The following is an 18,342-nucleotide window of genomic DNA, read 5'->3' as shown; positions in this document are numbered from 1 at the left end:
TGTGTTTTCTCTGGTGTGACAACAGGTTGCTTGACTGAGTAAAACTCCTCCCACATTGGGTACAGCTATAAGGTTTCTCTCCTGTGTGTGTTCTCAGGTGTACAATCCAATGGCTTGATGTAGTAAAACTCTTCCCACATTGATCACAGCTATAAGGTTTCTCTCCAGTGTGAATTCTCATGTGTACTTTTAGTGAATTTGATCTTAAATAACTCTTCCCACAGTAAAAACAGTGGTTAGATTTCTCTCCTGTGTGTACTCGCTGGTGTATTTTAAGTTCTGATGAAGATTTGCAACCTTTCCCACAGTCAGAGCAGCAATGAGATTTCTTCCCTGTGGTTCTCTGCTGGTGTTTCTTGAGGTGTTCTGATCTGGGGGGACTCTTCTCTGCCTCGGCAGCTTTATGAGGCTGTTGAGGCTCCCCAGAGGATCCACGATTGTCATGTCTCTTTCCTGCGTGAACAACAAGTCAGACAGATGGTTAAAGGCACACAACAGCAGAAATCCACACAACTTGGTTGCAGAAACACCTCTCTGCTAATGAGGAAACAAATTATACCAATACTATAGAACAGTGGTTTCCAAACTTTTTATAGTCCTGTACCCCTTCAAACATTCAACCTGCAGCTTCGTACCTCTAGCTGTTGTTTTTTGCAATCATTGTAAGCCTGCCACACACACACTATACAATACATTTATTAAACATAAGTTTGTCACAACTATGATCTGTGCCTGTATTTAGTTGCTATGCTAGTGAGGGAATCCACTCTCACATAGGTACGTGGTTGCAAAGGGTATCAGTGTCTTAACAGCCGATTTACCAAGGCAGGATACTCTGAGTGCAGCCCTATCCTGAAATCTGGCAGTGCCTTCTGATTAAATTAAATTTTCACAGAACCGCTTGTTGCAATTTCGATGAGGTTCTCTTGTTCAGATTGCGGTAAGTGGACTGGAGGCAGGGCATGAAAGGGATAACGAATCCAGATGTTTGTGTCATCTGTTTCGGGAAAGTACCTGCGTAAATTGCGCAGCCAACTCACTCAGGTGCTTCGCTACAGTATATCACATAGACAGAGAAGAGCTCCTACTTCTTTAATCATAGCCTCAATTTTGTCCCCCACATTGAATATAGTTGCGGAGAGTCCCTGTAATCCTAGATTCAGATCATTCAGCCGAGAAAAAACATCACCCAGATAGGCCAGTCGTGTGAGAAACTCGTCATCATGCAAGCGGTCGGACCAGTGAAAATGATGGCCAGTAAAGAAAACTTTAAACTCATCTCTCAATTTAAAAAAAACGTGTCAATACTTTTCCCCTTGATAACCAGCGCACTTCTGTATGTTGTAAAAGCGTTACCTGGTCCCTGCCCATATCATTGCATAGTGCAGAAAATACATGCGAGTTCAGGGGCCTTGCTTTAACAAAGTTAACCATTTTCACTGTTGTGTCCAAAACGTCTTTCAAGCTGTCAGGCATTCCCTTGGCAGCAAGAGCCTCTCGGTGGATGCTGCAGTGTACCCAAGTGGCGTTGGGAGCAACTGCTTGTACGCGCGTTACCACTCCACTATGTCTCAATGTCATGGCTTTTGAGACATAGTGGATACCAACACATATCCCTGACGGCATACTCCAGTTTGGGAATACCTGCCATAGACCTACTGTAGGACCCATAACTTCCCCTAACAACAACATAGACCTACTGTAGGACCCATAACTTCACCTAACAACAACATAGACCTAGGACTATAAATAATTTAATATTTCAGGTGAAACATGGAAACTAAAATGTCTTTGTTGTGACATTTCATAACCTGATCACCAGATAATTTTGTGAATAATCCCACTAGGCTACTCTGTAATGTGATGTCATTCTAAATGTCCTGAATAACGGAAAATAGCTCTGTGTGTTGTACAATAGCCTATCCATCAAGGAACAGTTCTCTACACATTATGAGCTAAGTATCTCTGTGTCCAAACAGACTAACGAGACTCTACGGTAAATCAAGCAGACAATAACATTATAAACACCAATTTGTTAGGGATGTTGGATCCAACGTGGAGCACGGCATAACTGTCTTTACCAGAGTAATGAATGAAGAAGCACTTTGGTTGTTGTTGCATGTCGTGATGTTTGTCATGTGACTGTCGTTCAGAAAATGATTTCCTGGATCAGCTGATGATAGTTGAACATGTGACTAACTAAACAGCTACAGTATTAAGAATTATGTGTAATTATTGAAGAACTACATTAATCAGTTAAATCCATTGGATTTTGCAAACTGTGAAATGATTTAGGATTTCTGTGCCCATGAAAACTGTTTTCCCAGCGTAATATAAGGAAACTAAATGTTAAGTAGTTAGAGTGCATTTCAGAGATCTGAATACAAAAAAATGTACTAACAGGACAATAACCTAAACCACAAGGCCAAATCTACACTGGAGGAGCTTACCAAGATGACATTGAATGTTCCTGAGTGGCCTAGTTACAGTTTGGACTTAAATCATCTTGAAAGTCTATAGCAAGACTTGAAAATGGCTTTCTAGCAATGATAAACAACCAACTTGACACAACAGGAAGGATTTTAAAAAGAATAATGAATATTCATAGTACTCACTGTATTTACTGGTGTTAATCAGATCAATGTCCCTGTTTTATAAGATAGTACTCACTGTATTTACTGGTGTTAATCAGATCAATGTCCCTGTTTTATTAGATAGTACTCACTGTATTTACTGGTGTTAATCAGATCAATGTCCCTGTTTTATAAGATAGTACTCACTGTATTTACTGGTGTTAATCAGTTCTCCAGTCTTCTCTTCTTCGTCCTCCTCTAATGTGACAGTAATCTCCCCCTCTTCATCCTTAATCCCAAAAACGTCTTCATCTTCTTTCACTTCATCTTCCACTCCAAAAACTGCATCTTCCTCATTTTCTTTCACAGTAACATCATCCTCCTCTTTCACTCTGAACGCGTCTTCCTCTTCTTTCACTGAAACGTCTTTCTCTTCTTCTTTCACTGTAACAGCCTCCCCCTCTACTTCTATTTTTACTGTGACACCCTCCTCTTCCTTCACGACAACCAGAGATTCTTTCTCAGTCCAGCAGACGACCTCTTCTTTAGCAGGAGGAGAGTAGTTTAGTGAGCTCATGGTCGGGGATAATAGCTAGTTAGCATTAGCGACTAGACTAGTGCTAACTTAACCAGCCAGCTAGTTGACTTACAACGTAAATATTACATGAAATGCGGTAGCTAGTTGTTTCCACATTGGTATGTTTAAATCATAGTGGCAAATAAACCACGAAATTGTCTAAAGAACTTGAATGTTCCGACGTTGTTGGCTAGCGACCTACCGAGGAGGCTGCAGTTGTTGAAGAAGCGTTCCGTCGACTAGATTATACGTCACACTAGAAACATCGCCTGAAAGACACATATCGCCATCTGCTGTCTGGAGGGAGGAACCGCAGTTGAGGAGGGAAAACTTTTTTTATTCTTCATTGAATTATAATATTATAACAATACATCATGTAGATGTATATAATGAACAGACTAGGTCTATACTGCTCCTACATGGTGTAACAATACATCATGTAGATGTATATAATGAACAGACTAGGTCCATACTGCTCCTATATAATGAACAGACTAGGTCTATACTGCTCCTACATGGTGTAACAATACATCATGTAGATGTATATAATGAACAGACTAGGTCTATACTGCTCCTACATGGTGTAACAATACATCATGTAGATGTATATAATGAACAGACTAGGTCTATACTGCTCCTACATGGTGTAACAATACATCATGTAGATGTATATAATGAACAGACTAGGTCTATACTGCTGCTACATGGTGTAACAATACATCATGTATATAATGAACAGACTAGGTCTATACTGCTCCTACATGGTGTAACAATACATCATGTAGATGTATATAATGAACAGACTAGGTCTATACTGCTCCTACATGGTGTAACAATACATCATGTAGATGTATATAATGAACAGGCTAGGTCTATACTGCTCCTACATGGTGTAACAATACATCATGTATATAATGAACAGACTAGGTCTATACTGCTCCTACATGGTGTAACAATACATCATGTAGATGTATATAATGAACAGACTAGGTCTATACTGCTCATACATGGTGTAACAATACATCATGTAGATGTATATAATGAACAGACTAGGTCTATACTGCTCCTACATGGTGTAACAATACATCATATAGATGTATATAATGAACAGACTAGGTCCATACTGCTCCTACATGGTGTAACAATACATCATGTAGATGTATATAATGAACAGACTAGGTCTATACTGCTCCTACATGGTGTAACAATACATCATGTAGATGTATATAATGAACAGACTAGGTCTATACTGCTCCTACATGGTGTAACAATACATCATGTAGATGTATATAATGAACAGACTAGGTCTATACTGCTCCTACATGGTGTAACAATACATCATGTAGATGTATATAATGAACAGACTAGGTCTATACTGCTCCTACATTGTGTAACAATACATCATGTAGATGTATATAATGAACAGACTAGGTCTATACTGCTCCTACATGGTGTAACAATACATCATGTAGATGTATATAATGAACAGACTAGGTCTATACTGCTCCTACATTGTGTAACAATACATCATGTAGATGTATATAATGAACAGACTAGGTCCATACTGCTCCTACATGGTGTAACAATACATCATGTAGATGTACACTACCATTCAAAAGTTTGGGGTCACGTTGAATTGTCCTTGTTTTTGAAGGAAAATCAAATTTTTTCATTTATTTACATGTTTTTGCTTTGTCATTATGGGGTATTGTGATGTCATTATGGGGCAATGTGATGTCATTATGGGGCAATGTGATGTCTTATGGGGTATTGTGTAGATTGATGATGGAAAAAAGTTATTGAATCAATTTTAGAATAAGGCTGTACCGTAACAAAATGTGGAAAAAGTGAAGGGGTCTGAATGCTTTCCGAATGCATTGTATATATAGGGGCAGTACTTAGTGACATCACTTCATGAAACAGGAGGTACAAATATATAACATAGATTCACAGTATCAACATTCAATGTATCAAAATATATGACCAAGCTGGAAGTGGAAACGCCAGCCCAGCCACAATCCTAGAGGTTCACTGATGATCAACCTCATCCTTCACATCTGACTCCTGATGATCAACCTCCTCCTTCACATCTGACTCCTGATGATCAACCTCCTCCTTCACATCTGACTCCTGGTGATCAACCTCCTCCTTCACATCTGACTCCTGATGATCAACCTCCTCCTTCACATCTGACTCCTGATGATCAACCTCCTCCTTCACATCTGACTCCTGATGATCAACCTCCTCCTTCACATCTGACTCCTGATGATCAACCTCCTCCTTCACATCTGACTCCTGATGATCAACTTCCTCCTTCACATCTGACTCCTGATGATCAACCTCCTCCTTCACATCTGACTCCTGATGATCAACCTCCTCCTCCACATCTGACTCCTGATGCTCAACCTCCTCCTTCACATCTGACTCCTGATGATCAACCTCCTCCTTCACATCTGACTCCAGTGATCAATCCAGAGCGCCTTCTTTTTTGGGGGAATCCCGATGGACGACGTCATCCAATAGGCCCGTCATCACCACAACCGCCCACAAGTTAATTGTCATTCAGGTTATTAATGGGAAGAACATTAGCAATATGTCCTGTCTGGTAACTTGTCTCGTTCAAAAGATTAACATTGGCAGGTGAACAGGGAGAAACCTCATTTAAAAAACTCAGTTGATCTTAAACTGCAGAAAACATTTTGGAAGTCTTCAACTGCATCAAAGTCTGTGGCCTGTGATGTGGGACAAATGATAGTCCCTTATTATACAAGAGACAAAATTCACAAATTCTACAGCACAACGGCAGAGTCATGTCTTCAGTGTAAAACTAACAATGACTCAATAATCCTTCTGGGAATGTTATGATGTCATAAAGTTATGGGCGGAGTTAGAAAGTTGGCTGTCAGAAGTACAGTTATACAATGTAAAATTACTTTTAATCCGTCTGTCTGTATATTTCAAAACAGGACATTTGAGGGTGCAGTGAGATACCCCAGAGTTGGACGATACTTTTCTCATAAATCATCTTAAATATTATACTTAATTAAACCTGGAAATCAACCAATCCTCTGTTGTTAATTCAATAGAAAGGTCAAATGCTTTATTATCCAAAAGTTGAAAGTGAGTTGGCATCTGACAGAAAAAAGGTGATGGAATGAAGTTAATGGAGATGTGGAGGTGTGTTCTAGTGGGTCTGGGCAGGTGTGATGTAGTTAATGGAGATGGAGGTGTGTTCTAGTGGGTCTGGGAAGGTGTGATGTAGTTAATGGAGATGGAGGTGTGTTCTAGTGGGTCTGGGCAGGTGTGATGTAGTTAATGGAGGTGTGTTCTAGTGGGTCTGGGCAGGTGTGATGTAGTTAATGGAGATGGGGGTGTGTTCTAGTGGGTCTGGGCAGGTGTGATGTAGTTAATGGAGATGGAGGTGTGTTCTAGTGGGTCTGGGCAGGTGTGATGTAGTTAATGGAGATGGAGGTGTGTTCTAGTGGGTCTGGGCAGGTGTGATGTAGTTAATGGAGATGGAGGTGTGTTCTAGTGGGTCTGGGCAGGTGTGATGTAGTTAATGGAGATGGGGGTGTGTTCTAGTGGGTCTGGGCAGGTGTGATGTAGTTAATGGAGATGGAGGTGTGTTCTAGTGTGTCTGAACAGGTGTGATGTAGTTAATGGAGATGGAGGTGTGTTCTAGTGGGTCTGGGCAGGTGTGATGTAGTTAATGGAGATGGAGGTGTGATGTAGTTAATGTTTGTATGATGTTGTCGTTTGTATGTTTTTGTATTGTTTATAAAAAGATAAAATAAAATATTTTTCCCAATGCAAAGTTACACCTCACTGTTCTATTTTTGGACTTATTACATTAAACCAATCAGAATTTAGAAGAATGCCAAAGTCAGGTGTAAAGTAAAATGGAGGACCAGCCTATTCCCTATGATGTAAACTACAACAGAAATAACTTCAAATGTAAAGAGATTTCTGGCATCAGGACAAAAATGTGATTCAGAGTCACCGAAAATATTTTAAGTATTTTAATTAAACTCAAACGGTAAATGCAATTCTCGTATATACGGGTTCACTGTATCACCACGCAGGGTAGATCAGAGAACTGTGGAATGTACTCAAATAGTAGTTTTTATACTATGACAGTTTTAGTTCCAACTCTTCCCGTTGGCCTATCATAGTAGAGGCTTAGCATGGTTAATACTCTTGCTCCGCTTTTGGGGGCACCCGAACTTGTCCAAGCCCCTTGGCGCTTTTCTTTGTCCACATCTGGTTGCTGGGTAGAGTAGCTCCGTCTTGTGTCTCCCCTTGATTCAATATGCCAACAGGCTATAGTGCATAAACATAAATCCTAACAAAATGTAGAACTTCAAATTAAGCCAATCGTTTGCACTCATGACTTGAGTGATTTAAAGTAAACCAACGTTTTGGAAATACAAAACGCCATCTAACCAAATATCAAAGTATGTTATCTTAGCCAGCCAGCTAACATTAGCTAAATGCAGTTATCTTAGCCAGCCAGCTAACGTTAACTATATGCAGTTATCTTAGCCAGCCAGCTAACATGAGCTATATACAGTTATCTTAGCCGGCCAGCTAACGTTAGCTATATGCAGTAATCTTAGCCGGCCAGCTAACATTAGCTATATGCAGTTATCTTAGCCGGCCAGCTAACGTTAGCTATATGCAGTAATCTTAGCCGGCCAGCTAACGTTAGCTATTTAGCCAACTAGCTATTAGCCTAACCAGCGTAGCCAACCAGCTAACGTTAGCTATTTAGCCAACTAGCTATTAGCCTAACCAGCGTAGCCAACCAGCTAATGTTAGCTATTTAGCCGACTAGCTATTAGCCTAACCAGCGTAGCCAACCAGCTAACGTTAGCTATTTAGCTAACTAGCTATTAGCCTAACCAGCGTAGCCAAACAGCTAACGTTAGCTATTTAGCCAACTAGCTATTAGCCTAACCAGTGTAGCCAACCAGCACCGAGACCATTTAGAACCAAACTAACAAAACCTAAACGTGTTTGCAGATCAAAAGATCAGAGACAAACAGAATGATGGGAGGAAATTAACCTTCAGAAGTCATTGATCAATGCTGATAAAGTGACACACTGCTTAAATAATAATGAGTAGTTATTTATGATGTAAGGTGATTTGTAGAGCAGTCAGTTGGCTGTCGGCTGCAGTGTCGAACCAAACCAAACCAATCAGGTGGTTGTTCGATGAAACGAATCTTCAGACGTCATTGATCACGTGCTGCTGATAAAGTGATACAGCCATCAGCACACTGCTTTGAAGTTTAATGCTTTCAAGGCCTCGTACCTCCGGTATCAAACATAACATCCCCACCGAAAAGTTGACAATACAAAAAGGAGCAAGCAGGTTGATTTCCTCTGTCATTTTGAGCCCACGGCAAGAACGCACCAGAGCCCACCGTGCTAACAGGTTCCCACTAGATAACACAACCACACAGTTAATGAAAAGCATGAGGTGAAGCTTGAGCTAGATATCAACCTATCGAGCTGGTGTGACCTTCCTGGTCTCTCAAGTCAGTGAGTCAACACAGGAAGGAGCAATGGATGGATAGTTCATTTATTTCCAAAGCTGCAATGATGGGACACACACACAGTATGGATGAATGATCAGTAGTGACGGGATATAAATAGCACTCCCACAGCAAGTCTACATTAATCTGCCCTATAATATACTAACAAAAAAACAATTGAAATGTCAATCAAAGTCATTGTGATCGTATAGTGGATTTAACAATTCCTACTAATTCCTAATTTACTAAAATAAATATATACATTGTTTCCATGTGTCTCATATTCACTACATCAGAATAAACTGTCATCCATTTTACTATCAAAATATATCAAATTAACCTGAAGATTTACTCAATGTCCCCCTCTGGTGGCGAAGAAGTATAATACACCTAAACTAACAAAACCGGGCTGATAAACTGGCTGGTGTTCATGAGTTTATAAAACATGTACTTTATACATTTGTCATAAATGACCTGCATTGATGAGACACACAGTGTGGATGAATGATCAGTAGTCGACAGGGTAAAAATAGCACTCCTAAAGAAGATGCATTTTCCAGTTAGATACCAACTTGAAAGAGGGAACTTTAGCATAAAACCCACATGGAAAACTGAGATTTGGCAAATAACATATAAAGAGAGGCTTATTTGACGCCAAACCAACAACAGTAGTTACTAAAACATAAATTGCTAATGTATGATTTAAAAGGTGGATTTTATGATGTAATGTCAACTTTATATATTTCTATCCCGGGACTATTCAATTTTGAACTCACCCACAGCAATTCTCCATAAATCTGCTGTGGATTACCCAGAATCCCGAAATAAATTAATACATATGTGATCATTCAAAAAACATAACTGGTTGTGTTTATAGGGAACCAGATCGTGAACACAACTAAGTTACTAAGTCTTTAACCACACTGTATTGTTACACTGGTGAGTAAAAACTCATGCTTCCTACACTAACTTTTTGTCTGAACATTATAATATATATTTTACGTCACACGTCACACACGTCATTGTCTTAAAGTCGCACATCTCCATCGCAGTCAGAGGTTCAGACTGAGCGTTACCCACTCCAGTCAGCAGATGGCGGTGTGCGATTTTAAGGCAATGCTGTTAGTGTGACGTATAATCTAGTGGACGGAAGGCTTCTTTCAGCAGCAGCAACTGTTAGTCCGCCACCTCGGTAGCTTGCTAGCCAAAATAGCCGAACCCATAAAGCTCTTTAGACGCTTTAGTGTATATTAGCCACTGTATTTTAAACCCTCGTCTGTCGTCTAGTTAGTTAGTTATCCTATTTCATTTCATATTTACGGTGTTGTTATTATTCAGCTGGCGGGCTGGTTAAGTTAGCATTAGCCTAGCTAGCTAACATCTCAGACCATGAGTTCACTAAATTACTCTCTTCCTGCTGAAGAAGAGACGGTCTGCTGGACGGAGAAAGAAGCTCTCATCAAAGAGGAGGAGGAAGAGAAGGATGTTACAATACAAAAACAAGTAGAGGGTGAGGTTGTTACAGGGAAAGAAGAAGAGAAAGACGTTACAGTGAAAGAAGAGGAGGAGGCGTTCAGAGTGAAAGAGGAGGAGGGTGTTACAGTGAAAGATGAGGAGGATTCAGTTTTTGAATTGAAAGCGGAGGAGGGGGAGATTACGGTCTCATCGGAAGAAGAGGAGGAAGAGACTGGATATCTGGGCCCGATTTCCCAAACGCAATTTAAGGCATCCAGTGGTTCTAAAGATGAACTTAGCCATAAGATGGTTTTGAGAAACCGGGCCGTGATTACCACTGGTAAGTACTGTCTTAAAAACAGAGGTACAAACTCTGCAGTTGTTGAACTGATGTTTGGTGTTAAAAGGGAAATCTGCAATTACCACATTCATATTTTGACTTTAAAATTATTTATTTTATAGTCATTGATTCTTGAAGAATATAACACATGCCTCATGAGCTTAGTTCAACTGTTGTACCACATCAGAACCCAAAATAAGCTTTTTTACTCCAATGTCTAGAAACAATGTAAATCAACACTGTATAGCCTCAACATGGTTAAAACTATAATGTTGATATCATGGATGGTCAGTCCTTGCATCCGTAGGTCTGTCTATGAATTTGAGAGTAGTTAAATGTCTCCAGGCCCATCATCATCTTATTACCAAAACAGTGGTGGAATGACTGCTTTGTTATTGTTTCAACTGCAGATTGGTTGATTGATGAGTGGCTTTTTTAAAGGGACAACCTAGTATTTAAACAGGAACAAAATGGCTGCCAAGAGACTTGGTTTGGTAAACAGCTGAGGGATGGGGGCTGGAGAAATGTAACCACTCTCAAATTCATAGAGAAAGCTATTGTAGCAACCGTAACCCAACACCTAGCGACCTCGTCAAGAAGTTCAGACATCTTGGTGTAACAGTTATAAGGTGTTGGCTTGACAGTCGCTGGACCCAGGTTTGAGTACAGCTCAGGGCTGCCCCCTGAATTCACTACACTATGAATACAAGGACTGGCAATGCATGATGTCATAATGATAGTTTAACCAGGTTTCTAGGATATATAGTATATTCTAGAATTCATCCATGATGTCATAATGATAGTTTAACCAGGTTTCTAGGCTATATAGTATATTCTAGAATTCATCCATGATGTCATAATGATAGTTCAACCAGGTTTCTAGGATATATAGTATATTCTAGAATTCATCCATGATGTCATAATGATAGTTTAACCAAGTTTCTAGGATATATAGTATGTTCTAGATTTCATCTATGATGTCATAGTGATAGTTTAACCAGGTTTCTAGGCTATATAGTATATTCTAGAATTGCCAGTGAAGATTTCCTGTGGAGGCAAATTATTAGAGCTGTTGATAAGTCATTGTATAATATTCAGCCATTTCTTTTTAATGCCCTTACATTAAAGGCAAGACATACCTAGATGCAATTACATTCATGAATTGGTTTGAAACCTTTGTTTTAAACCCTTCTCAAAGTTGGTGCCTTGACAGATTTGTAAAAAATGGTTTGTCATGAAACACTATTTACTTATTTATTTGAATGTAACCTTTATTTAACTAGGCAAGTCAGTTATGAACAAATTCTTATTTACAATGACTGCCTACCCCGGAAGACGCTGGGCCAATTGTGCGCCGCCCTATGGGACTCCCAATCACAGCCGGTTGTGATACAGTCTGGATTTGATCCAGGGTGTCTGTAGTGGCGCCTCAAGCACTGAGATGCAGTGTCCGCTGCGCCACTCGGGAGCCCCAAAATCATGTTCTAGTGCTGTCCCCAACTAAAATACATCTTGGTCAACCACGAGTCATCTGTTCTTTCTACCAATCGCCCCATGTGTTTTTATAAAATCTGTATGTACTGAACTTGTCTGATGCTTTAAGCAGGCTGTTTGATTAAATAAATTATACACACAAATGACTAGAGGGAGCCAGTCATCAATATAACCCGACCAGAGGGAGCCGGTCGTCAACACAACCCGACCAGAGGGAGCCGGTCGTCAACACAACCCGACCAGAGGGAGCCGGTCGTCAACATAACCCGACCAGAGGGAGCCGCTCGTCAACACAACCTGACCAGAGGGAGCCGGTCGTCAACATAACCCGACCAGATGGAGCCGGTCGTCAACACAACCCGACCAGTAGGAGCCGGTCGTCAACACAACCCGACCAGAGGGAGCCGGTCGTCAACACAACCCGACCAGAGGGAGCCGGTCGTCAACACAACCCGACCAGAGGGAGCCGGTCGTCAACACAACCCGACCAGTGGGAGCCGGTCGTCAACATAACCCGACCAGAGGGAGCCGGTCGTCAACACAACCCGACCAGAGGGAGCCGGTCGTCAACACAACCCGACCAGAGGGAGCCGGTCGTCAACACAACCCGACCAGAGGGAGCCGGTCGTCAACACGACCCGACCAGAGGGAGTCCCCCCTCCGCTGCTGGACTTCGTAAATTCTGCCGTTTTGCTCCTGAAGTTTGCAGTAATAGACTAATAGTCTACAGATAGATCGAGTAATAGACTACACCATCAGTCTACAACCTTTTCCAGTTGGAGTGCCAATTTATCTGACCATTTCTACTGATCTGGTGCCAGTTATGATTTTCATATGCACATTTTACTGGAACAGTTTCATTTAATTTATAATAGTATCTCAAAATTATTGTCTGTGATTAATCTACAGTCTATCTAAATGAAAATTATACAAATCTAAATAACTTTTATTGCCATTGCCAACTATGTAAAAAAATAGCCTACATAAAGCCAACAAATAAAAACATTGCATTCTGCAGGTAGAAAATATCCTGATAGAAATAAATATCCTAGAAATCACATTGGCTGCAAATGGCCAATCTACAACAAACTTGAAACATTGTATCAACTATCAACTGGGTCAGGAAACTCGGATAGCAAGCTTGCAACATTGTATAAAATATTCTAGGCCCTCAGTTTCCTGCTCCAGTGAGTTCTGGACAGTAATCAGGTATTTTATGGACAACACCCAAATGGATACTGTCATTAACGCGGTTCTTCAATAATTACACATAATTCTTAATACTGTAGCTGTTTAGTTAGTCACATGTTCAACTATCATCCGCTGATCCAGGAAATCATTTTCTGAATGCCAGTCAAATGACAAACATCACGACATGCAACAACAACCAAAGTGCTTCTTCATTCATTATTCTGGTAAAGACAGTATGCCGTGCTTGGATCCAACATCCCTAACAAATTGATGTTTGTAATTAGAGGTCGACCGATTAATTAGGGCCGATTTTCAAGTTTTCATAACAATCGGAAATCTGTATTTTCGGACACCGATTTGGACGTTTTTTTTTACACCTTTATTTAATCTTTATTTAACTAGGCAAGTCGGTTAAGAACACATTCTTATTTTCAATGACGGCCTACCGGGGAACAGTGGGTTAACTGCCTTGTTCAGGGGCAGAACGACAGATTTTCACCTTGTCCACTCGGGGGATCCAATCTTACAACCTTACAGTTAACTAGTCCAACGCTATAACCACCTGCCTCTCGTAGCACTCCACAAGGAGTCTGCCTGTTACGTGAATGCAGTAAGCCAAGGTAAGTTGCTAGCTAGCATTAAACTTATCTTTTAAAAAAACAATCAATCAATCATAATCACTAGTTAACTACACATGGTTGATGATATTACTAGATATTATCTAGCGTGTCCTGCGTTGCATATAATCCGACTGAGCATACAAGCATACAAGTATCTAAGTATCTGACTGAGCGGTGGTAGGCAGCAGCAGGCTCGTAAGCATTCATTCAAACAGCACTTTCGTTCGTTTTGCCAGCAGCTCTTTGTTGTGCGTCAAGCATTGCGCTGTTTATGACTTCAAGCCTATCAACTCCCGAGATGAGGCTGATGTAACCGAAGTGAAATGGCTAGCTTGCGGGGTGCGCGCTAATAGCGTTTCAAACGTCACTCGCTCTGAGCCTTGGAGAGGTTGTTCCCCTTGCTCTGCATGGGTAACTCTGCTTCGAGGGTGGCTGTCGTTGTGTTCCTGGTTCGAGCCCAGGGAGGAGCGAGGAGAGAACGGAAGCTATACTGAGCATACAAGTATCTAAGTATCTGACTACACTGGCAATACTAAAGTGCCTACAAGAACATCCAATAGTCAAAGGTTAATGAAATACAAATGGTATAGAGAGAAATAGTCCTATAATTCCTATAATAACTACAACCTAAAACTTCTTACCTGGGAATATTGAAGACTCATGTTAAAAGGAACCACCAGCTTTCATATGTTCTCATGTTCTGAGCAAGGAACTTAAACGTTAGCTTTCTTACATGGCACATATTGCACTTTTACTTTCTTCTCCAACACTTTGTTTTTGCATTATTTAAACCAAATTGAACATGTTTCATTATTTATTTGAGGCTAAATTGATTTTGATGTATTTTGATGTATTAAGTTAAAATAAGTGTTCATTCAGTATTGTTGTAATTGTCATTATTACAAATAAATAAAACCATTTTTTTTAATCGGCCGATTAATCGGTATCGGCTTTTTTGGCCCTCCAATAATCGGTATCGGCGTTGAAAAATCATAATCGGTCAACCTCTGTTTATAATGTGTTATTGTCTGCTTGATTTACTGTAGGCTCTCGTTAGTCTGTTTGGACACAGAGATACTTAGCTCATAATGTGTAGAGAACTGTTCCTTGATGGATAGGCTATTGTACAACACACAGAGCTATTTTCCTTTATTCAGGACATTTATAATTACAACACATTACAGAGTAGTCTAGTGGGATTATTCACAAAATTATCTAGTGATCAGGTTATGAAATGTCATGACAGACATTTTAGTTTCCATGTTTCACCTGAAATATTAAATGATTTATAGTCCTAGGTCTATGTTGTTGTTAGGTGAAGTTATGGGTTCTACAGTCGGTCTATCTTGTTGTTAGGTGAAGTTATGGGTCCTACAGTAGGTCTATGTTGTTGATAGGTGAAGTTATGGGTCCTACAGTAGGTCTATGTTGTTGTTAGGTGAAGTTATGGGTCCTACAGTAGGTCTGTGTTGTTGTTAGGTGAAGTTATGGGTCCTACAGTAGGTCTATGTTATAGTTATGGGTCCTACAGTAGGTCTATGTTGTTGTTAGGTGAAGTTATGGGTCCTACAGTAGGTCTGTTATTGTTTTCTTTCCTACAGTAGGTCTATGTTAGGTGAAGTTATGGGTCCTACAGTAGGTCTATGTTGTTGTTAGGTGAAGTTATGGGTCCTACAGTAGGTCTATGTTATTGTTAGGTGAAGTTATGGGTCCTACAGTAGGTCTGTTATTGTTAGGTGAAGTTATGGGTCCTACAGTAGGTCTATGTTGTTGTTAGGTGAAGTTATGGGTCCTACAGTAGGTCTGTTATTGTTAGGTGAAGTTATGGGTCCTACAGTAGGTCTATGTTATTGTTAGGTGAAGTTATGGGTCCTATAGTAGGTCTATGTTATTGTTAGGTGAAGTTATGGGCCAATTTGTTAAACACTTAATGTACAAACCCTCAGTTTCAGGCTGATGGCAACGATAGCCAAATAACATTTTACTGGTTGAAGTGTTTCAGGATAAAGCAGTTGATTTTGCGACAATAACACAAACATATAGGAGATTCAAACAAGTCTTACAATTACAATGCATGTGCATCGCTGCAATTTTAGCACAGAACACAGAGGGGTCCTTTTTTGGAGACCAAAGGTCATCTGGCACACTGCTTAGGTCTTGACTGTCTTAAGACAATTGTAAAATAATTTAACAGACCTCTGGACATCACCTTTTACCTCAAATAAACAGTGGATTTCTGCTGTTGTGGGCCTTTAACCGTCTGACTTTGTTGTTCACACAGGAGAGATACGGGACTATCGTGGATCCTCTGGGGAGCCTCAACAACAACATGAGGCTGAAGAGGCAGAGAAAAGTCCCTCCAGATCAGAACACCTCAAGAAACACCCGCAGAGATCCACAGGGAAGATAACTCACTGCTGCTCTGACTGTGGGAAGAGATTAAACTCCTCAGTAAAACTTAAAATACATCAAAGAATTCACACAAGAGAGAAACCATATAGCTGTGATCAATGTGGGAAGAGTTTTGCTAAATCCAGCCAGCTGACTGTACACCAGAGAAAACACACAGGAGAGAAACCTTATAGCTGTGGTCAATGTGGGGAGAGTTTTACTACATCTAGCCAGCTGACTGTACACCAGAGAAAACACACAGGAGAGAAACCTTATAGCTGTGGTCAATGTGGGAAGAGTTTTTCTTCTGGCAATCTAACTATACACCATAGAACACACACAGGAGAGAAACCTTATAGCTGTAATCAATGTGGGAAGAGTTTTAGTCAATCTAGCTCTCTGACAGTGCACCAGAGAATACACACAGGAGAGAAACCATATAGCTGTGCTCAATGTGGGAAGAGTTTTGTTAAATCTAGCCATCTGACTGAACACCAGAGAACACACACAGGAGAGAAACCATATAGCTGTGATCAATGTGGGAAGAGTTTTGCTAAATCCAGCCAGCTGACTTTACACCAGAGAACACACACAGGAGAGAAACCTTATAGCTGTAATCAATGTGGGAAGAGTTTTAGTCAATCTAGCTCTCTGACAGTGCACCAGAGAATACACACAGGAGAGAAACCATTTAGCTGTGGTCAATGTGGGAAGAGTTTTAGTCAATCTGGAGATCTGACAGTGCACCAGAGAATACACACAGGAGAGAAATTGTTTAGCTGTGATCAATGTGGGAAGAGTTTTTCTACTTCTACCTATCTAACTATACACCATAGAACACACACAGGAGAGAAACCTTATAGCTGTAATCAATGTGGGAAGAGTTTTAGTCAATCTAGCTCTCTGACAGTGCACCAGAGAATACACACAGGAGAGAAACCATTTAGCTGTGATCAATGTGGGAAAAGTTTTTATACTTCTACCTATCTAAATATACACCATAGAACACACACACACACACCTTTTAGCTGTGACCAGAGATAATCTGATAAAAGATCTCTGATCAAATATCAGAAAATGTATGAAGGAGTTGTGTCATGATATCAATGAATTAATGTCACAATGTAGAATGTTTTAACATTGTAGTAGGAGTATTTTAATGTCTCAATGTAGAATGTTTTAATATATAGTATATTAATATACTCTACAGTCAGTCAGTCAGAATGTCACAATGTAGAACCCTAAACGTTTGCTCCCTTATCAATTGGTTTCAACATGATATGGATATTAGGCTCATTGGGGGAAATCCAGGCTCTGAATTGAAAGAGTACTATTTATGTGATTTAACACAAAGTGACTAACAAAAAAAGAGTTGTCCTCTAACCAGTGATGTACACATTATTTCCAGAATCAACTTATTTCAACATGATATCGATGAGTTATGACAAATAAGTGTTGTGTTCCTTTGTTTAGCTACCCCTACATTTAAATGCATCACTCCAATATGTAGCTGACTGTCTTCTGCAGGTTGTCCTCTAACCAGTGAGGTGAAAGATATCTCCCATTTCCATGTTTTTCTTTTTTTGTTAGTTTCAACAGCACGTACAACCGGATTTCCCCCCTAATTGATATCTGTGATTTATTGCTACTTGTCAAAACAACAGCATTTCTGGTGCTTGTGCAGTTTTTAAGGAGCTTGTTTAAGTAATATGATTATTGTGGCAGAAGTTTGTGTATATACCACATGTTAGGTTTTCAATTTATCCCAAACTGTTTCTGCATATTAGGTATTGATTTGGACACGTTAAAACTGTGTTTTGACATTTGGGCTATCCCACCTAGCAAATGTACTTGAAAAGCTGTTGAAAATAATACTATGCAATCAAATATTTCATATTTACATTTAGTAATGAAAATTATTCATGCAACCAACTGACAATTTTTTGGTACAATTATATTGACATTGTTGCCCTGTTTTTAGAAAATCAAGGGTCATTTTCACATGTGCCAAACCAAATGTACTAGAGCATGACATTGGGGACTGGGCCCAGATCCAACAACATGCCTATCTAGTGAACCCTGAGAAGAGAGAGAAGCTCCGCAGTGAGGTGGAAAGTTACTACGGATATTGCAGTAGTTTCCTCTTGAAATCAGACATGTCCGT

At 40.1% G+C, this 18,342-nt stretch overlaps 1 protein-coding gene across 1 annotated transcript in view; it reads left to right on the top strand.

Annotated features, from left to right (window-relative positions):
• LOC120043615 (zinc finger protein 850-like) overlaps positions 1-17,263 on the top strand; it is a gene marked incomplete at its 5' end in the record, with an annotated part of 31,692 nt that extends 14,429 nt beyond the window's left edge. Inside the window, one exon of the mRNA XM_038988174.1 lies at positions 16,233-17,263. Coding sequence (XP_038844102.1) covers positions 16,233-17,222 — 990 coding nt within the window. The remainder of the gene's footprint in view (positions 1-16,232) is intronic.
• Between the last annotated feature and the right edge of the window lie 1,079 nt (positions 17,264-18,342).

Source organism: Salvelinus namaycush, unplaced genomic scaffold, assembly GCF_016432855.1.
Source record: "Salvelinus namaycush isolate Seneca unplaced genomic scaffold, SaNama_1.0 Scaffold976, whole genome shotgun sequence".
In the NCBI taxonomy this organism is placed as follows: Eukaryota; Metazoa; Chordata; class Actinopteri; order Salmoniformes; family Salmonidae; genus Salvelinus; species Salvelinus namaycush.
Note: the sequence above shows the minus strand (reverse complement) of the source record. Positions and strands in the feature narration are given on the sequence as shown.